The 21,367-nt window shown below is 38.7% G+C and overlaps 1 protein-coding gene across 1 annotated transcript in view; it reads right to left on the reverse strand.

Moving 5' to 3' along the window:
• PRMT3 (protein arginine methyltransferase 3) overlaps positions 1–21,367 on the reverse strand; it is a 102,673-nt gene that overhangs the window by 63,907 nt on the left and 17,399 nt on the right. Inside the window, exons 7-10 of the mRNA XM_077818499.1 lie at positions 17,517–17,661; positions 13,865–13,930; positions 6,570–6,691; positions 2,889–2,988 (exon numbers count right to left, since the gene is read on the reverse strand). Coding sequence (XP_077674625.1) covers positions 2,889–2,988; positions 6,570–6,691; positions 13,865–13,930; positions 17,517–17,661 — 433 coding nt within the window. The remainder of the gene's footprint in view (positions 1–2,888; positions 2,989–6,569; positions 6,692–13,864; positions 13,931–17,516; positions 17,662–21,367) is intronic.

Here is a 21,367-nt window from a genome sequence, read left to right on the forward strand (position 1 = left end):
CCACTAGTCTGCTACAATGTCTGCTAAATGAGAGCAGTGAATGCACTCAAAGAATGGAACGCTGAAACTAAAAACTAGCATGGTCTAATCTCCAACATCTGTTTCCTTCATATCTTCAGTAGTCTCCATTTTTCATTTTATATCTGTGTATGAGTATTTCCATTCCCCTTCCAATAGCTCCACTGGAGTAAGGAACTTAAAGGTTAAGTGAGAAAAAGGTTTAAGGAGGCAGCCTGCTTGGAAGCTATGTAGTAGTGCTGTGCTATACAAGATCTGAAGTTTCTGAACAAAAATGAAAATTCGCAATAGATTGGGAATGTTACCAAAGCAACAGTAAAACATGAAAGATGTTGTAGAGTGTAATATGTCACTATGCAGGATCAACCAGCAATGTTGTTACAATGTTATTGCTAGTGCAAGTGCTCATCCATTTCTCTCTCTCTTTTTTTTTTTTTAAATCCAAGTGATACTGCACCTACCCACCCAAGCTGGTAAGGTATTTTTTTACTCTCCCATCAAAAAGTTATTTGCTTACGGTGAGAATTTTTGAAAAAAACTGCTAGTTCCATCTTGTACTCCCACAAAAGACCATCAGTTCCCTGTCATGTAGGGCTGAAGTGTGAATCTTCATGTGACAGTATCCTTAAATTTCTCTCTCTAACCATCTCACTTGCACCTTTGGCCACTAATCCATCCATCTCCTTCTGGCCTTGGACTCTATGAATCTGCTAGAGCTACTTCTGTATTCCAAATCTCTAAGCAGATTCAAGTAGTCACCTTCTAAAAACATCCAGGGGAAGCCCTTCCCTTCTGACCTCACCCCAATAAATTCACATCTCCCATGCAAAAATAAGTTAGACTAATTTGAGGACAGGCAATAATTTGATCCAGCATCTGTGGAAGTCTATGATCCAATACCTCATGACCCACAAGGGTTAGAAACTTTAGACTCTTGGAAAGGTGAAGAGTACCAGCTTTTCATTAGGATGCATATTTGCTATTAATTCAAGAAGGTCAAAAGGTCATTTGGATCTTTACTCTTCCCCCACCCCTCCAAAAAACAATAGTTTGGCTTTATATACACGAGATTTCCCCATTTTATTAGCTACAGTTTTCTCTCTCTCTCGGGGACCAGGACAGATTGAGGTAATTGATTTTAAAGATGAAAAATATGAAAGATCTACCAATACACATTTTTTGAACTGTAAAATAATGCTTTGTAAGCCATGAGACATATGCATATTTGCTTGTGGTTTGGAAACTTGTAATGAAACACTAACTCTTTATACCACACTTTATTCAGTATATGTCACATCTCTTCCAAAAACACTCAGAAGCATAAAAGAGAGGGAATTCATTTGTTACTATTATCCTCATTCTTCCGCCTTCCCTTCTATTGTTTAATCACTCTCTGCTAGTTTTCTGGAATAAATTTGCTGCACAAAGCTTAGGCTAAATCCGTTTTCCTAATGTCTGTATGGTGTATTATACAACAGTGCCATAATTCTAACAAAGGCCTTGGGAGCTACTACCATATAAATAACATTTTTAAAATCTGTACTGGTATTTTTCATATCCTTGTAAAAAGAAATTATTTTAAAAAACTGTTTCTACTCCGTGTGTGCACGTGTGTGTTTGTTTCCAAGTATTATGGAAACCATTTCTATTGTCTTTCCTTAAGATGCTTTTGGAATTTCCACTGTTGGTGTTTATCACTAGGTAATTACAGATAAACTACTGATTTATACTGTCAAAAGTAACTAAAATGCCTAACTTGAGCCTGGGAGCTTTATTAATTTAGTTAACACGTGATTAAACCAAAGTATCACATTATTATAAAACTGCATGAAATATTTGAAACTAAGGGCAGTGCAACTCAGAACATTTGCATATTTTCAACTCTGAACTACTTAATGCAAAATTATATGGAAGGTCGATGCAGTCAGAGCCAAGAGTACATTTGCAAATTCAATAAGCAGCTACTTAATTTTTGTTAAGTGCTGACTGTATGAGAAGACCGACGTGATACCTGTCCCAAAGAGATTAGAGTATAAAACAGACCAATTAGACAAAAAGTATATGGAGAGAATCAGACAACTAAGGCACTGTAAATCTGTAGATATGTACATCCATGGACCATGTTTGCGGACCATGAATGTATGCAGATCCAAATTTTATATCTAGAGCCCTACAAATCTGCTATATATCCACAGACCATGTTTGCGGATCATGGATCAGATTCGGATACAAATTTTGTGATACCCATATAAAATGTAAACCAGTTGGGCTGAGTGGGGGGAGGGAGTGCATTTAACAAAGCAATCTAATGCTTACCAATGTAGTTTTATAATTTCTGCAAATGCTGAAAAGATTAGCTACACTACATAACTATGTATAAGCAAGATGATGATTTTTCAAGATACGTGGCAAAGCTCAATTATTTTTAATGGACTTCCTACATGAAACCTATGTTATAAGACCTTACCCATGAGTTTTGGCACATCATGCCATATAGTCACAATCAACGACACAAGCCTCAAGCTGCAAACTCAGTATAGATGGTGAGCTGTACCAGAGACAGTACACTGCAAAAAGGCAATGTAACTGTGCTTTAAAAATCTTGAATTGGGACAACCCAGACAAGAGGTGTCAGGGATTATCGGGTATTTCTGGTGCCAGGTAGTGAGGACCATTTTCTCCACCTTCCCTGGTGACAACAGTTCTCCTTCAGGCAAGATAGATTTCCAAATTCAGTTAACAGTCTATACTGAAAAATCAGGATTATTTTTGTAAAACTGATTTTGCTAATGCTTTTGACAAACAAACAAAAACAAACAAACAAACAAACCAACCCTTTTGCACTACATTTAGTTATTTGTGCATCTTACCATCCACTCAGATATAATAATGTCCACTTTCTCAACAGGCAAATCAACTTCTTCAATTCTTCCTTTGACAATGGTAATCGTATCTTCAAGATTATTCAGCCTACAATTTCACAAGATCAGTAACATTAGATGACTCCTTAATGTTAACTCACCACGGAGGTTTCAATAATAAAGTAGAAGATCTATCCTGAATGTTTACATTTTCCATGTTCTCCTTTCTAAAGGATAAAACATTCTTCTCTACTGTGCAGTAAAGAACCCGTAGTAGAGTAAGATTTCAGAAAACTTAGTGCTTACTGTTAGAAAATTTGAACTCTCCCTCTTTTGAGTCATCTTTCAAGATAGCAAAGAGCATACTAAAAGTTCCAAAAACTCTATCAGGCAAGTGACAGGTAAAAGATGGAGGTCAGTAGAAGATCTACAGGGGCATCCCCGTGCACTGTGCATACAAAGTTGTTGGCCTCAAAGCACAGGAAAAAGAAAATGAAATATGCCTCCCCCTTCTTTTCAGTTATGGGTTCCCAATTCTCCTCCTCTGACCCCCCTGAATAAGCCTAGAGTGTTGTGACGAGTGCACGCTAATGAGTGATGAAAATTAACTCCCTCACAAAGCTATTTTAACAAAAACAAATTACGTGCAAACAAAACCAACTGCAAAGTCACTGAGAACAACTGCTCCCCATAGATCAATAATATTATTCTACAATAAAGGCACTTTCCTCATTGTGCTTTCCGCAACAGTGTTATCTGCAATGTTTAATAACTGCAGTATTCCAATGTTACCTTATGCACAATTTATAGTAGAAACATTTTCAGTACAAAAAGTACGCTTTGCCATGTTGCTGCAGTTTTCTGAATAAAAACACATTGCCATTTAAGGGCTAAACAACTTGAGTTATAATATTTCCAGTCTCTGTACTGCACCATATCAATCATTCTTGCATGTGCATTATCACGATAGCTAATGTTATAGAGGACAGAATAATTATTTGCACCAGAGAAATTTATTTCTCCACAATTCTTATCTCTGCCCCTTTTTTGGATATCTTACTCCTACAATCTCTCTATGCCTCACTTTCAGTGCAACCCAGCAATCTCATTAAAACTTTAATCTAGAGGACCACAGCAGAGACAACATGAGGGAGAAATGGAAAGGATGATGGGCTACATGAACATTTGAATGAAGGGGCAATTAAATATTGACCAAACCTCAGAATCCTCTGTTGAAATATTTTGAGAATTTACAGCACCAAGGGCAATAATAGTAATAAAAAGAATTGTTTCTGCTGCTACACATGCACTAAAAGAAATTAGAATTAAGTTTGATAAATGAGAAATTTTAAATAGATCAATGAATCCAAGTAGTACTTAGCTAGAGAAAGTCAAAGCAAAGGCCAAAATATACATGCAGGAGGAACAGTAAATTGAAAAAGTGGAAATTCATTATATCCATTCCTTATGTGAAGTGCAATACAGTAGTAAATAGTGATTTAGCTGCTACACTATAGAAAATGCAGGGTACTCATTTGGCAGGTCTATTTTTGAGTTCTAAATTACAGTGACAACTTCAGTGAGGCTTCACACTAGAAACTCATTGGACAGCTATTAGGTATTCAGGACAAGGCCAGAAGCACAGTTAGTTAACTAAGGAGTCTTCTATGTGACCCTGGGGATAGTAATCTGACTCAGAACCCTGATTTTTACCAGATTAATTCACCTCATTTGTACCCTAATTTTCACCATGAACTTTAAATTGTAAGTCAGCTACACCCTATTCATTGACCTCTTCCACATGCTACTAATTCAGATGAGTAATTGTACTTCCTGGGGGCCGAATGCACTTGAAATCACGACTCAGACATAGGTGAGCAGACTTCCTTACAATATAGAAATTGCTTTACTCCTCTTGCATTACTCCCAACCTTGTTGTTTTATGCTATTACAATAAACTTTCATTACATTATGATGAACTTGACAGTTATGCCCTTTATGAAAAGTACTAAGTTATAACAGGGCTGTTATAGGTTTCAGAGTAGCAGCCATGTTAGTCTGTATTCACAAAAAGAAAAGGAGGACTTGTGGCACCTTAGAGACTAACACATTTATTTGAGCATAAGCTTTCGTTAGCTACAGCTCACTTCATCGGATGCATTCAGTGGAAAATACAGTGGGGAGATTTATATACATAGAGAACATGAAACAATGGGTGTTACCATACACACCGTAAGGAGAGTGATCACTTAAGATGAGCTATTACCAGCAGGAGAGCCGGAGTGGGGGGGGGGGGGGTAGGTGGGAAGAAAACCTGTTGTAGTGAAATGGCCCACTTTGATTATCACTACAACAGGTTTTCTTTCCCCCCTCCCCCACTCTCCTGCTGGTAATAGCTCATCTTAAGTGATCACTCTCCTTACGGTGTGTATGGTAACACCCATTGTTTTATGTTCTCTATGCATATAAATCTCCCCACTGTATTTTCCACTGAATGCATCCGATGAAGTGAGCTATAGCTCATGAAAGCTTATGCTCAAATAAATTGGTTAGTCTCTGAGGTGCCACAAGTAAGGCAGTTATAAATTGCTTGAATGCAAATAGGAGAAATAAAACAATTTTACAGCAGAAGTAACCGAACATGTAGCTGTAACCAAGGGATCAGCCACTCTTCCCACCAGCTTCTCCCGACACATTACTCCTCACTCCATTAGTTCCATGTTTCTCGTGCTCCCCCCTCTGCTCTTCATATTGCAAAGTCCTCCCCTTCCAAGTGTCCCTGACCTCCCTGCTCCATCACAGCATCCTACTTTTACACATGGCCACATACATCCTAGTGAAACTGGAAGCAATAATTTGTTCCTGGTGACTTTGCAGTGTTTTTTTTTTTTTTAAAACAAAGGTTTCGCTGACACGAATGAAAATTAATGTTAGCAACATAGTAACGTTCCCCTCCAGCAAGAAAGAAAACATATAGAGAACAATTAGTCTGACTTTGTATATTTAAGAGAAGGACACAATGCAGTAAGTAATAAGTGAACATTTTGTAATGTGCCTTACCAAAGGAAGGCTCCATTGAAGTCTATTACAGACAACCAATTTGTAGCAAGCACTCTAGTATAGTATGGCTCTTGACAACAGACTTCTAAAGCTAAGATACCCTCTTAACTATGACGTCAATTGATATATTCTTATATAACTAAGACAGCAAAGTGAATTTTATAAACCCTCTTTAAAGTGTAAAATAAGCTAAAGCATGAAAAATCTTCATTTTTAAAGGACTAACAAGGACTTCAATCATAAAAGACAATTACAAAACATAGAATATAAAATTAAATAGGACTGCTTTGATTAATTAGAGTGGATCAGAAATTGTAACAACTTAGTGTAATGCAGTTCTGCAAAATACTCTAGGATCTTACCTTACAGTAAGATTTGTTACCTAAAATTTCCCAGCATTGTTACCACTGGTGGAGCTGCAAGTGAAAGCAACAGAATAGAAAAGGCACTGATGGTTTGCTTTCCATTTATCCTCACCAAAAGATATACACTCAATGTATAGCCAATGCAGGTTAAAAGGGAAGATTTTTAAAGACATGAGTAGATCTGACCACTGATCACTATCAGCAGCAGCTTTAACCACTAAAAGTCACTTCAGTTATAGCACAACAATTTCAGAACTTTTCCTACCTAATGATGTCCATTGCCTGATAAACAATTTCAGACTGGTCAACTCCAATCACCTTCTTCGCACCTGCTTTGGCAGCAAACATGGAGAGTATTCCAGTCCCACAGCCAACATCCAAAACCACCTGAAACAAAGGTGGTAGCATTTAGTCTCTTAGCTCATTTTCCTTCTAATCACCATAAAGCTTTTCATGATCTCTGCTGAAGCCATAACCTAGCAGGAGGAATTAAACTGTTCAAACAACATCAGTCCCAAAACCCAACCATGACCCAATCATTGATTACAACTGAAGAGACTTTAAAAGTGTCACCATACAAAAGGACTACCTCCGAAGAGCCAGGTAAACATGGCAGATTAGCTCTACCTGAAGATGAAATCATTTATGAGTCATAACATTTACATGCAATTATTTGGGCATGCAACACTAGAATTTCTAAAAAAAAAATTAACATGGGAAAGTTGCATAACTAGAATGGACAGGAAATTAGAGACTAGAGTCTCAATATCACCGAACTGCTCATGCTGTCAGAATTTAAACTAGCACCGCTGTGGAAAAACTTGCATTCCACCTGTACCATTCATGGCACTGTAATTAAAGGTTTCCCAGTGTTTTCCATTCTGAGCCTATTTGGTGATTTTAAATTTTGCCATAAAGATTAATTACAAGCACAAACTTGGCAGAGAAAAGCTCAGATAAGGATTTTTAAAACAGTTATTTACAAAGTGCTTAGGTTCATACTAGAGTCAAGAAGTAAAGGAAAGAATCAGTAATGATTAGAAGTGAAAATACAAATATTTTGAAGTGTTAGTTTATAAGCCAATTGCAACGTAGATACCTGTGTTCTACAAAGAGTATTTATAATCTCCAAGCGCCTTTCAATATCTACTTTCCATGCAGAGAATAAGTTAACAGCCACAGTGATTGTTCAGAAAAAAAAAATTCAATTGTGGCTGGAATTCCCATGGAAGTACCATGATTTTTTTTATTTTTTTTGTTTTAAAAACCCCTCCTCCCGATACGTTGTTCAATTCTTTACTGACACTACATAAATCTACAAAAATGGCCCCTGACTTGCCTGTTTCTCTGTTTATGTTAATGCCATTTTTACCTCTTCTCTATTTACCTCTGTGTTGGGTATATTCCCCACAAGGGGAATCCGATAGGTTTCCTACACGTGTTTCTGTAACTCTTAAGTAGAAGGAGAGGGAGAACCTTCATCATTCATAATACAAAAGAAGGCAATCTGCCCCACCCAAACTTCTCTCAGCTGGAGGGCCAAGGCAGGAAGGGTTGAAGCATCATTTCAGGAGGCTTGCAACAGATGGATAGTGCTGATAGAAGGATATTGACCATCACCTATTTACCTCATGAAAGCCCTATGAATTCCCTGAGGGTTTTTTATATGGAAGGCCATTTACCAATATGCAAAAATAAGGGTCATTACCAGGTATGGGAACTGTACCTCAACATGGATTTGACACAGAAACCTACTTTGTCAGCTGGTGACTGAATGCTAAGTAGGATAAGTTTTTTGAAGCGGTCCAGAGTCAGCACAGGAGATAGATGCCTGCGTCTCAGCAGCCCCTAGTTCAGTTTCCAACTGCCACTGACTTTCTATACGACTAAGCAAGTCACTTTGGGTTTCACTTTGTCTAGCCTATGCAGGTGCAAGAAAGGGCTTGGATGGGGATTGGGAATCAAAAAGTCTCCCCCATCTCCCTCTGCATACCTGGCTGGGGCCAAGGTACCACATCAGAAAATGCTGACACTTCTCCCTACTAACCAGAATCTGGGAAGATACTCCCTAAAAGTGGAAGGAGAGAAGATGGGCATGAGTCTTCTCCTCGCACCCCATTTTGCTCTTGCCAGCAGAGCTAGATAGGTACAGCAGGAGTGCACTAGGAGTCTCTGAAAGATATTCCCATTCTCGCAGATGCTCCCCAGCAAGAATTCTAGTTAACTTAGCCAGGTAGAATTTCTCCAGGGCGCCTCACTTCAGCATGGTTGCTACCCTTCATACAAATCTTTCTTCTCAAGTAATGGCTTAAAAGCCACAATGACCCTTAATCCCTACCTCTGTTTCCCCATTTACAAAATGGGACCATGAACTTTCCAATCTTTGAATTTTAGATGAAAGTTGCTGTTATTAGTACAGTATTACACCTTAATTGCAGGACTGAATGGAAATGAGTAACCTTTAGTAATGACTGATCGGTCTCACAGCTGCTACTCAGGGATGGGAAGCAGTAAAATCGACATGGAACATATCAGCAACTGCTGAGACCCTTGAGTCCAGAGCCCCAGGGCAGCCCCGCCATGTGGGCCCCAGGGCTTCCAAACTCCCAGGCCAGTTGCTCCCCAGGTGGCCCAACTCCCACAGCCTGCAGACCAAGCTTTCGGACTCCCTGCTGTGTTGCTGGGAGCCTAGACTCCAAGCTACAGCTTGAGCCAGGGCTCCCAAGGCTGCCAGCCACAGTGACAAGAAGGTTGTAAACCCTAAAGCTCTGTCTACACTAATATAAACCTAAATCTGTGGGACTTAAGACAGCAGGCTTGGTGTTTGTAAGCCTGCGCTTGAGCATCTACACTGAACATTGACTGGGTCTCACACCCATGCTCATGAGTCCACACTGCACTACACACACTTGAGCAAATCAGCTTATCCCAAGCTTCCTAGTGTCCTCCCCAGCTGCTCTAGACCTTTGTTTGTGGTGCTGTATGGGACGACTTGACTGTCACAGTTTTTACAGCCTGCCAACACATCCAACCAAGCCGTCCATTGGGTCAGCATGCCTCTGGCAACTGGGGCCAGCAGCATGGAGAGCTCTCTGTTTGAAGAGCTGCTTCTGCTTGCTGACACAGGAGTGAAAGTGCAAACCAGCAGAGCATCCATGAGATGCTGGTGGGCATTTCAGTGGTGTTTTTCTGATCTACCGAAGGACCTGTCGTTGGAGGACAATGACAAGAGACTGGAACTGGCTGATCCTGCTCATGACTCTCTGCATAGCTGCTGATGCCCCCTATGTTGACCAGCGCTTCTGGAGCACAAGCAGAGACTGGTGGGATCACATCACCACGTGGACCTGAGGTGACAGCAATGGGTCCGGAACTGTCACATGAAGAAAATAATATTTCTGAAGCTTCATGAGCTGCTTGCCCTGACCTTTCAGTGTCAAGGCACACACATGAGGAAGGTCATGCTAGTCCATGCTGCTGCTAACCAGTCTGGTATTGGAAAGTCAACTGTGGATAAAGTGGTGGTGGAGGTTTCTGAGGCAATCAGGCACGTGGTTTACCCTGTCCAACTGGCAGTCAGTTCCCCTTCCATGGGCCATCCAACCATGGTACTGCCTAATGTGTTCCCAGTCTGCAGAACATTGTACCGTGGAGAGGACTCAGGATGTGGTGCAGGAGCTTGAATTCTACCAGCAGTTAGTGCAAACAGCTTCTCAGACAGGTCTTTCTGCTGTGCTCTATCTTCCTTCCTCAAGCAACGTGTCTGCTCCAGAAACTGTGTTGCAAGTCTCTCCTCACATGCCGCAATTCTCTCCACAGGCTCTGCCGCCCATCTGTGCCTTTCCACTTGCTGTGAATCCTTTTCCCTTTCATTTTGTACCTGACTGTTAGCCCTGTCTAGGATGTCCACCATAAGTCTGTCACAGAAATGCTTCCCTCAAAAATACACCCTTTGCTGAACTGTGATTACATTTACATATGGACTACACTACATGCAAACACACATGATAACACAGATTCTCAAAGAACTGCACAGCCAGACCTCCTTCCCATGACATCCGGACTGCATACAAACGCCTTGTGCATTTTGGAGAGTGAATTCATCCCCCACGCACCACATTTCCACCTCCTCCTCGTCCCCTACAGTTTACTGTTTACAGGAGGCTCATTATGCTGTGGCGTGGCTGGGTACTGAAAGAGAAGGCAAGATGAAGTTTACTTTTAACATCCCAGCACATCTTGTAAGAATGTATAAGTACCTAGGAAAAATGTCATGGTAAACGCTTGTTTAACTGTTTATGCTTCCCGATCACCATTGTGAATTCCACCTGGCAGGGGAGGACACCAAGACACCGGTCTGCAATCCATCATTAGCAGATAAGGAAATGGAAGTTCTGGACACAAAATTTTTCCTAGGAACTATGCACTTCTCTTCAACCTTTGCAACTGTTCCAGTAAGAAGTCAATTCAGTGGCCAATCCATATACGGTACTGCTATTGCCACTGAAGTTCTAGCATGGAGCAACTACAGGAATCAGGCTGAGGTCTTCGAGACAGGAATGGAAAATAAAACCAATGCTTCTCTAACAGCTGAAGTCTCATGTTTTCCAAATGATATCGTCCTGCTCTTACATAGCATTTCATCTACAGGAATTAACAAAATTGCTGAACCATAAAAGCTGGAAAATGGGGGATAAAAATAAACCTTTGCAAAACAATGATCATGTTTCACAGCTGCACAGAAGCAAAGAATCACCATTAATGGGAAAAATTAAAACAGATAGCATCTTGGACAGTTGCCCTGGTTAGTTAAAAACCAAATGGAACTAGTCTAGCAGGGGAACGTGAGGGATGGGGTAGATGGGTACAATAGTTGATCTGGAGCACATCTGAAAAGCTGAAAGACAAAGAATAGTCATCACTTAGCCTGAGGACAGAGGTCTACAGCTAAAGTATTCTTGTCCTGATCACATATGGCCTCTCACCAGATACCTGGAGCAGCTAGGCTGGTGATTTGACAGCACTGCAGCGTATTATAGCACTGTAGCTACTAAATTCTGAGAATCCTCTGCAGTTACTTTTAGGGAAGCATGATTCCATACGAACAAAAAAGTGAATTACTTTGAATTCAGGAAAGAAGCAGTCAGCTATCCAGTCAATTAAATCTATTCCCTCAAAGGATGACAATCTTAGGAAGAGCTAAATTATGAATTGATACCCCACCGAGTGTCACTGATGTCTCCCTCAAAAGACATGCAGTGTACCTATAACAAATCTTAGACAAAGCAACTTCTTTGTTCCAGACAATCTCCCCCTTTAAAAAAAAACAAATGTCTCAGTTTTAAATTGGATCAAAGTTCCTTTTCTGGGGACAAATCAACCTCAAATGGTTAAAACCTGACAATTCTATGTTGAGAGGCAGCAACCAGTAATTTCCTGAGCCACATACTGATAGAAGCACCATTTACTCTGGACATTACAGAACAGGCCAGTTGATTTTCTGGATTAAATGCATCACCGGTGCACTTAACTGCCCTCCTAACTTCTGCATTTTTTGATGCCCTAGTTTTGGACTAAAAAGCAAGTGAAATCTGCTTGGGTCTCTGCAAATACACAGTTGACCTTTCAGACACACAGGTTCAACCCTAAGCACCACAATTTCCTTTCTTCCAATGCTGCTATATTTGAATAGTTATCCTACTCTGATTATTACAGCCAATAGACTTGAAACTAAACGAAACAGAAGTTCAAGAGGATGTTTGGTTAATACAGTTCTCAGCTTGGAAACTTCACAACCTTAATGGCCTAGTAAGATATTTTGCTTTCAGGAAATATTTTGCATGTTGATGAAGCAAAATATTCAAGCAATTCTTAACAAGAAAGATTGCTGCTGGACGGAAGGGGGCACAGGGAGTATTTCTTTAACAGGTTGGGCATAAAACCTAGACACAGGGTCTTGAAGAAAATTCACATTGTAGTAAATTGTGGCTTTCATCAGACCGATATCGTATCTCAGCACCAGCATTTGAGCTTTGGCCAGAATGAGATGCAAGCAAAGATAGTAGTTTTCTCCTGGATGCTATGGCAGTAGTGAGACACTGCTGAAGTGTCCTTTTCTTAAGTCTCGCCCTTTCCATTTTCACACTCTGAGAAGGATTCAGATGCACAGTTAAATGCAATAAAAATTTGTTTTATGCAGAAAGTTACGCTGGAAGAGGCTTGATTCGTCAACATTAGGCTTAAGAATGAGTCTGCGGATACAACAGGAGTGAGGCTTATTCTATTTGAAAGCCACCAGTAGGACTGTAGCTGCCAGCCACCAAAAGGGAGAGAATAGATCAAGTGGTTGAGCAGCATACCCAGGGAGAAGAGAACCAGAGGGCAGGAAAGTATGTAGAAGGTGAGAAGAGGGGGAAGAGAGACAGAACCATGTACAGGAAAGCAGGGGAAGATTGACTGGTTTCACAAAGGACACGTCACATTAGAGAGCTTTAAAAATATATGAAAACAATTCTTCCTTCCTAATGTTACTTTTTCATATGAACAATTGCTGTGGTTGCCACAGGGAAGTTACAAGATCAAATGGGAGTAAACATGGGTCACAAGGCACCCTATTACGAGAGGTAGCACTCCTTGAAAGAAAATAAGAACCTCCTACCTTAGAAAGCTATTTAGGTTGATTTCCAGCTGAGGGACCATTAAGGAAGAATAACTCTTTATTATGATGCCTTGTGGTAGCACTATCACTTTAAAAAACCTTCATCCTGCGAGTATAAGAATTAAAAGAAGGAAATAGGGGAGGCAGAGAAAAATTCTCATTCCATAAGAAATACGTATAGCAGCCTAAGAAAGAGAAGCATTAGGCAGCATTAGGTATCAGTCTATGAAAAGATAAGAGAAACAATTGCAGATGGCCTGTAAATGGACTTAAAGAATGGTAAGCATTAGAAATAGCCGAAATGCCTTGCAGAAAAACAGAAATTAAATAACCTGGTGATGAAAGAGCCATAGTTAGGGTAACAATTGAGGACAAAAAGTTATCTAGCAAAGACAACATACACCAATAATAATGAATGATTAACCCTGGGCCCCCATTTCATTTAGTTCCTAATCTGACCAAAAAAGCCTAACTCATGAGTTAGATAAATTAATTAGATTTGAACCCTTTCCCAAAACTAATTGCACTGGGATTTCTATGATGCCAGATGTAGGTTAAAATTTCACTTGAATTGCTGTAAATAGAATCTGTCCAAAATAGATTCTGCTTAAAATACTGGACAAGAAAGGTTTACCTTAGACATGTCATCATAATTAATGAACACTCCAAGACAGCATTAAGAACAACAACAACATTGATCAGCATTTCTGTTATCAGCAGTCTGCACCCTCCAGCAGTTGAATAACACTCTTCCACGCAATAAAGCCAGAGTACATTAAATCAAATCCTGTCAGTGATACTCCATCCCCAGAGCAAGCAGACATCCAAACCAAAGAGGGTTCTACTGCATGAGAGAATCATGGACTGCAGAAATATTACAGCTTCTGAGCTGTTTTGCTTACCTTGCCCTTGAAGATGTGTGGGTTTTTGTATATGAAATCACGATAGCTTTCAGTACGCACTTTATCCTATAAATTAAGCATAAACACAGTTATGTACATGTGACAGGCTGAAGATGTTGGAGCAGTCTTTTTTTAAATAGTCATTTCTAAGAAAATATTGACTAATCAGTATTGACTAATCAATATGCTCTACACATTGAAAAGCCACAGGGGGACAACCACCAGTGTAATTTCAGGATTTCCCATACAATGACTCTTCAGAATGTACATTGTTTATGAAGCAAAGACAAGTTGGGTTGCTACAAACTGTGCCAGGCAGCAACAAAACCATCCACGTTCGATATTATATATAGTTCTAATTCTGAAAGTAAGCAGCTACTTGTGATTTTTGTTCGGATTTCAAGTGTTTGAGTGAGCTTCACGTTTTAAAGTGTCTGTTTTATACTTATTCCCTACCCTTCCCAGCTGCACTGATAACTAAAAGGTAATACTTGATCAACATAATCGAACAGTCATCTACCTGAGGTATCTACCTTGACATCTGGGGCATGAATGCATGTAGCGAAAATATTATACACTAAAATCAAACAGATTGCATAACCCAAACTTCTTGCTTTGTTTTAAAGAAGCTATTGATCAGGTCCTGATACCAGATTACCCTGTTTCGCTTCTGGAAGCGAATACATAGAAACCTACAAACCATAAGACAACAAATAAATCACTGAAGCTGCACAACAAACACTATGAAATACTAAGTTCAGAAGCAATGACCAAGCACTAACTCAGCATCCCCCAAAGAGCTGGCAGGCTCTCAAGCATACTTATTGGAATATCTGTAGTGGATTAGTATGTGAGCTGGCAGAGCAGCTCAACTTACCAGCGAGCAAACACTGATGCTCTTTATATGCGAAGGCACTCAAATGGACAGTAAGCCATCTGTTTTAGAGTCCCTGTTGCAACAGCCAGAGAATCAAGTGACAGAGCGAATGAAAAGGAAATTAAAAAGCCATGATTATAACTAACTATTTATGGCTCTGGCTTGGACAGTCTAAAAACAATACTGTGCTGAAGAAGAGAGCTGAACCCTAGTGCATGCATGAAAAGTCCGTATTGCACCATTAGGTGATAAAGGATCAAGAAATTATTCTTTTATCTTCCATAATATTAATTTCTCTATCAGCCAAGACAGTTTATTTTTTTTAGATGAGCAAAATAAAGTTACTTAAAAAAAAAGTTAAGAGTAAAGCATAAGCATGCAAACTTTTATTAAACAATTTAGATTCCAGTGAGCTCCATTTTAATTTAAGGTAAATCAGTTCTTCACAAAAAAATCAATATTTGAAAGAAAAAAAAATCACTACAAAAATGGGATAGTTTAATAAAATGTTGAGAGAATCACAGCTTTGCATTGGTTTTGATAAAATTATGAATTATAAAAACTTTTGTTAGGATCATCTAAAATTATATTGGTTTGTTATGAGGGCAGATTTTAAGGATTCAGGATTTTTTTATGCTCTCAGCAGCACTGAAATACGGGATTTGCTGAAACCACAAAAAACTCAAAAGGTTCAGCATCAATCGAGAAAGCAGTCAGCTGGAAAGCTTTCAGCTTCACCAATCACACTGCTTCAGCACTGCCCCAACTTAATCAATAGTATTCCAACTGCTGTCTTTACTACATGCACTGCTGCTTGAATGAGCTTCAGTCATTCATTTTGGGTCTCTATTCATCAACTCCTTCTCTCCTCCCATCCAACCTTTCAATACAATAAGCTGAAAAATAAGTAAGTTATTATCAGACAGACACTCTTCAAGCAATTTTTAAATAAAGCGCACTATCCGTTTCAAGTAGCAATCCTCCTGTCCTCTGAAATACTATGGGAGGGAATAGCATAAACAACACTGACCTGCCAGGGCCAAGTTAAAGGACAAAAAAAAATGAGCTTGTTTTTTTGTGCGTGGTTGCTGGTTTGTTTGTTTTTTTTAAACCAATAAAACATGTTAGAAGCAGATTTAGGATTAATTTAACAAAAAGTTTGCTATCACTTCAATTTAATGAGCCATTATTTTTAATGTAAAAAACTCACAATAATAAAAACTTAAGCAAAATAAATGTTGTATGTGTTGGGGTCTTTTGGACCTAAAAACTAAGCATATACAAGAACTTACACACCCCATAACTCAGGTATTTTCCACATTTTATTGGGCAGAAATCAGATGTTACTAAAGGGATTTTAACATCACAAAAGTTTCCTGAAGCCAGTGAAATAGAAAGATTTATCACAAACTATAAAACTATCTGTTCATCAGAGGTTCAGGATCTTTTAGTATAGCTCCAAACCAAGGTACTATGAACTGTTCGTATCAACAAAATGGTTTTACCCCAGTCTGACAAAGTGATTTAGAGCTTATGATTTCAGATTTTCTGTGTGTGACTGACTTTAAAATAAATAAATAAAATAAAAATACCTCTAGCCCCGTATTTAAAAGTCATTTTGTTAGTCTGGCAGACATACAGTGCTGACGCAAATCTGATTAAAACTGATTGTTTCCAAGTTCTGCACACACCTCTTTACCACTATGCTTTTCATTTTGGAAAGCATATTACCATCTGTATCCACAGACACCTGTGCCACAAAAGCATTTCTGCAAGAATGCTCCATAAAAACACATCGGCTGCTCAATGCTGTTCAAATGTACCATAAAACAGATGCAGAGGATTTTTCTGAGGCTAGGACCAGTAAATGTTTCAGAAAGCAGGAAGCCTAAAACTGCTACCTATGCTATATAAGAGTGAATGTACCTTATGGCTTCATATTTTAGCTGATTTTGTTTAGATACCCATGTTCTTTCTTTATTATGAAATTGCAGAATTGCTTTATGATATTTCAGAGCAACAAATTCCTGTCCTTGTACACAACATAATATTCTTTTTTCAGAGAGCCGGTACTAAAGATTTTGGGTTAAAATAAAAGCCACTTATAAAATTAAGTTAACACTCAGGATGAAAGGATTTTTGTTTGTTTTTTGAAGAGTTCTGGACATTCTCTTTTAAATATATTTTCCATTCTTAAATAATATTTAGACAATCCTAGTAATTGTTCAATGTAATGCTTATCGATACACTAAATGGAGTTCAAATAATTTCTGAATAACTACATAAATTGGCAGACATAGCATTTAAAGGTTTAGTGTGGTTTTTTGCTTGCTAAATTTTCGTCTAAAGAGCAGAATAAAAAATGAAGGACATTTACTGTTTATATCTTACAGTAGTGTACAGAATTCACTCACATTTCTACAGCAAAAGAAACAAAAGCAGCAAGAACAGATGTTGTTACAGATATTAGAGATGAATATTTTCTTACTAGCAATCAAGTATACCTGTAATCTCAATATACTTCTATTACATTTCTAGTGTTTCTGGTACAGTCAAGAACGTATACGACAGGAATCTAGATACAATGGCAGCTGAAAATATTAGCTCTTTTTTGTGATTCTTTCATTCACTCTAGCTCCCAGGATAAACTATTAAACACCGGAAGGGTTAAAAATGCAGCTACTCTGCAGAGTATATTTATGGGCACATAGCTTTTTTTCATTCCATTTTTCCTTCCTAGTTATGAGTAAGATGCATTTGTGTTGACTTTCTAACCTTTAGCATCTCTTCGTGTATCCCATAATGCCCATATGAACTGAAGTAAACGCCATCCTCATCCTCCCGGAGTTCCGCAATGGCGCTAGATGACGAAGAGCTGCTTCTGACATCTGCGTTCATCACAAAATCCTGTGCAAATTCTCTGTAATCAATTTGAAACATACCCTTGAGACATGTTTACAGGACCATGAAAAAGAAGGGGGGAGCTGAGAAGAGAAGGAATGCAGACTGCAGAGGGCCTTTTACAATACCCAAACTCCATTATGACTTAACTGTGCTGAAACTCCCCCTACTGGCTCCGAGAAAAATGCTACATGATTTGCTATTCTCTCTGCATTTCTTCTGCATTTTAGACACTAAATTCCAGCAGCGTGAAGTTTGCAGTGTTTCATTTATCTGCCTGCTATCCCTACACCCTCCATCTATGTTGGAAAAGCACCCCAATTACAACCCACCTGATTTAAATTTCGTTAGGGTTTTTTTTAAAAAAAAAAAAGAGGGAAATGCCCATTTTGTAAGCGGTTTCTATGTTAACAGTATGTCAGAAGTCAAAATACAGAATGAGACAAACATGACAGAGACCATATTATCTAGAGATGTGGTTAAAAACCATGACACCTTTAAAAACTACTCTTAAAACACACCTACGTTAGTGATTTATGGAAGGTTGAGTATATTAACAACCAACAAAATTTTAAAAAAGAAAACCAGGCAGGATTGATACAAATCATCATTTTAAAAGATTTTTTTTAATGCAAGTTGATTTTTTTTAATTGTAAAAGATTTTTTTTGTTTTAGTGTTGCTAGTTCTCCACTTATTTCCCTTTTTTAGTCTTAAATTGACAAAGAGGATGTTTTGTACGTTGTTTCTTGTTGTTGTCTTGTTTCTTCCACAAGAATTTACAGTTTTCTCTACTGGAAATATTCCTCTATGCTAAAAAAAAAAGGTAAGCCCATGGCCACACTGTTAGAAGACTACAAACTCAAACACAAAACTGATAAGCAAACAGCTTGGGCTATATATGCAGCCAACAGCACCTTCAGATATTGTGAACTCCCATAAGCCAAGCAAACAGAAGTCTTTCAACCAGTCTACACCCCTTCATCAGAGTCTACAGTTTGAAGTGAACAGGACTTGTTCTGTTAAGTGATTTAGATACAGGATTTTAGAAAGCACTTAGGTGCCTAAATATAGTCTTAGTAGCCCAACTTTAGAAACCTATTTCGAAAATTTTGGCTTGTTTGTACAAAAGACTTTGGAATAATTTTATTAGTTTATTGGAAATTTAGTTACTTTTCATTGTGAACAATTTTTTCTGTAAGTGACAAATATTTTATGCCAGTAAGAGAAAAGTTTTTAATGAAATACAATTTTAGCCTGATGCTGCAAATGCCTAACTTTACCCTTGAATAGGACCACTATTCACATGAGCAAAGTTACATACCTGCTCATCGTATGCAGGAGCAGGGTAATATGATAAATTCAAGATAAACGTGACATATCTTTAAATTTGTAAACTGTGTCAAATATTGTAGGTTGAAACTTAGTTATGTTTAGAAAACATTGTTACTTTTTTTCCACCAGTTAATCAAAAGATTGTTACTGTTAACCTCCAACCACATACCACTGCACTCTCAACCTGTCAGCTCAAACTAAACATCATTAGAACAGGACTATTTGGACTGGCAACCTTTAAAGGAAAACCCAGGTGCTGCAACAAATGTTTGAGATTCACTAGGTGACTGTCCTCCCACTAATTGTTGGAGACAGCTTCCAATAGTTTTAGAAGCCTCTGTGCTCATATGAGATGTAAAACTGAAGTCTTGAACACGTTGTCATTTAAACTCCTAAAGCATTTTTCATAACTGTAGAGATGTTAACCCTGATATACTGATTAGGAAGATGTAGATACAAACCCCTCTTCTCTTATTTTTGTTGAGCTTAGGGTAGATAAGTCACTAAAATTTTAATGGCACTGGAAGAACATTGTACATCAGAAACCGTGATTTAAAAAAATTAATCATGGCTTAAGAAGAGACTTCCAATTTGTGAAGATCACGCTGATATCCCATGAAAGTACTAGCTTATTACAGGGTCTCAAACGCAGCATGCTCTTTATAAGTGTAATTACTAGGTTCTGAACAAGAATAAGTTTACATTCCACACGTTTGTGAAGTACGCAGAACTGTCATTCTTTAACTTGAAAGCATGTGGTGGACTCAAACATCTCACATTATGTAACATGTAAGACTTCCTTACACAAGAGAGATTCCAGAGGACTGGAAAAGGGAAAATATAGTGCCCATCTACAAAAAAGAGAAATAAGGACAACCAGGGCAATTACAGAGTAGTCAGCTTAACTTCAGTACCCTGAAAGATTATGGAGCAAATAATTAAGCAATCGATTTGTAAACACCTAGAAGATAATAAGGTGATAAGCAACAGTCAGCATTGATTTGTCAAGAACCAATCGTATCAAACCAACCTAATAGCTTTCTTTGACAGGAGAAGAATCCTTGTGGATGGGGGAGTTGTAGATGTGGTATAGCTTGACCTTTAATACTGTCTCGCATGACCTTCTCATAAACAAACTACGGAAATACAATCTAGATGGAGCTACTATAAGGTGGGTGCATAACTGGTTGGGAAAGCGTTCCCACAGAGTAGTTATCAGTGGTTCACAGTCAAGCTGGAATGGCATATCAAGTGGGATCCGACAGAGATCAGTTCTGGGTCCGGTTCTGTCCAATATCTTCATCAATGATTTACATAATGGCATAGAAAGCATAATGGCATAGAAAGCGCACTTACAAAGTTTGCGGACGATACCAAGCTGGGAGGGGTTGCAATTAATGAAATTAAATGAATTAAAGGATAGAATTAAAACTCAAAATGATCTGGACAAACTGGAGAAATGGTCTGAAGTAAACAGGATGAAATTCAATAAGGACAAATGCAAAGCATTCCCCTTAGGAAGGAGCAATCAGCTGTGCACACACAGAATGGGAAATGACTATGTAGGAAGGAGTACTGCTGAAAGGGATCTGGGGGTCATCCCGAATCACAAGCTAAATATGAGTCAACAGCGTAACGCTATTGGGGAAAAAAAAAAAAAAAGCAAACATCATTCTGGAATGTCTTAGTAGGCGTGTTGTAAGCAAGACAAGAAGTAATTCTTCCATTCTACTCCACACTTATGAGGACTTTACTGGATTATTGTGTCCAGTTCTGGGTGCCACATTTCAGGAAAGATGTGGACAAACTGAAGAAAGTCCAGAGAAGAGCAACAAAAATGATTAAAGGTCTAAAAAACATGACCTGTGAGAAAAGATTGAAAAAATTGGGTTTGTTTAGTCTGGAGAAGGGAAGACTGAGAGGGGACATGTTAACAGTTTTCAAGTACATAAAAGGTTGTTACAAGGAGGAGGGAGGTAAATTGTTCTCCTTAACCTCTGAGGAAAGGACAAGAAGCAATGGTCTTAAATTGCACCAAGGGAAGTTTAGGCTGGCCGTTCGGAAAAACTTCCTAACAGTCAAAGTGCTTAAGCACGGGAATAAATTGCCTAGAATCTCCATCATTGGGGATTTTTAAGAGCAGGTTAAACAAACACCTGTCAGGGATGGTCTGAACAATACTTAGTCCTACCATGAGTAGGGCAGGGGACTGGACTAGATGACCTCTCGAGGTCCCCTTCAGTCCTAGGATTCTAACTGCATCCGTCAACAAGCAGCAACCATAATTTCTTAAATAAGGGTGATTCAAGGTAGATTAATACTTCATCTTTCCAATGTCTTTGATTGCTGCAACTGGAGTGGCTGCAGTTGTCATCTTGAACTAACAATTTGG

This window comes from Eretmochelys imbricata, chromosome 6 (genome assembly GCF_965152235.1).
Source record: "Eretmochelys imbricata isolate rEreImb1 chromosome 6, rEreImb1.hap1, whole genome shotgun sequence".
Lineage (NCBI taxonomy): Eukaryota > Metazoa > Chordata > Testudines > Cheloniidae > Eretmochelys > Eretmochelys imbricata.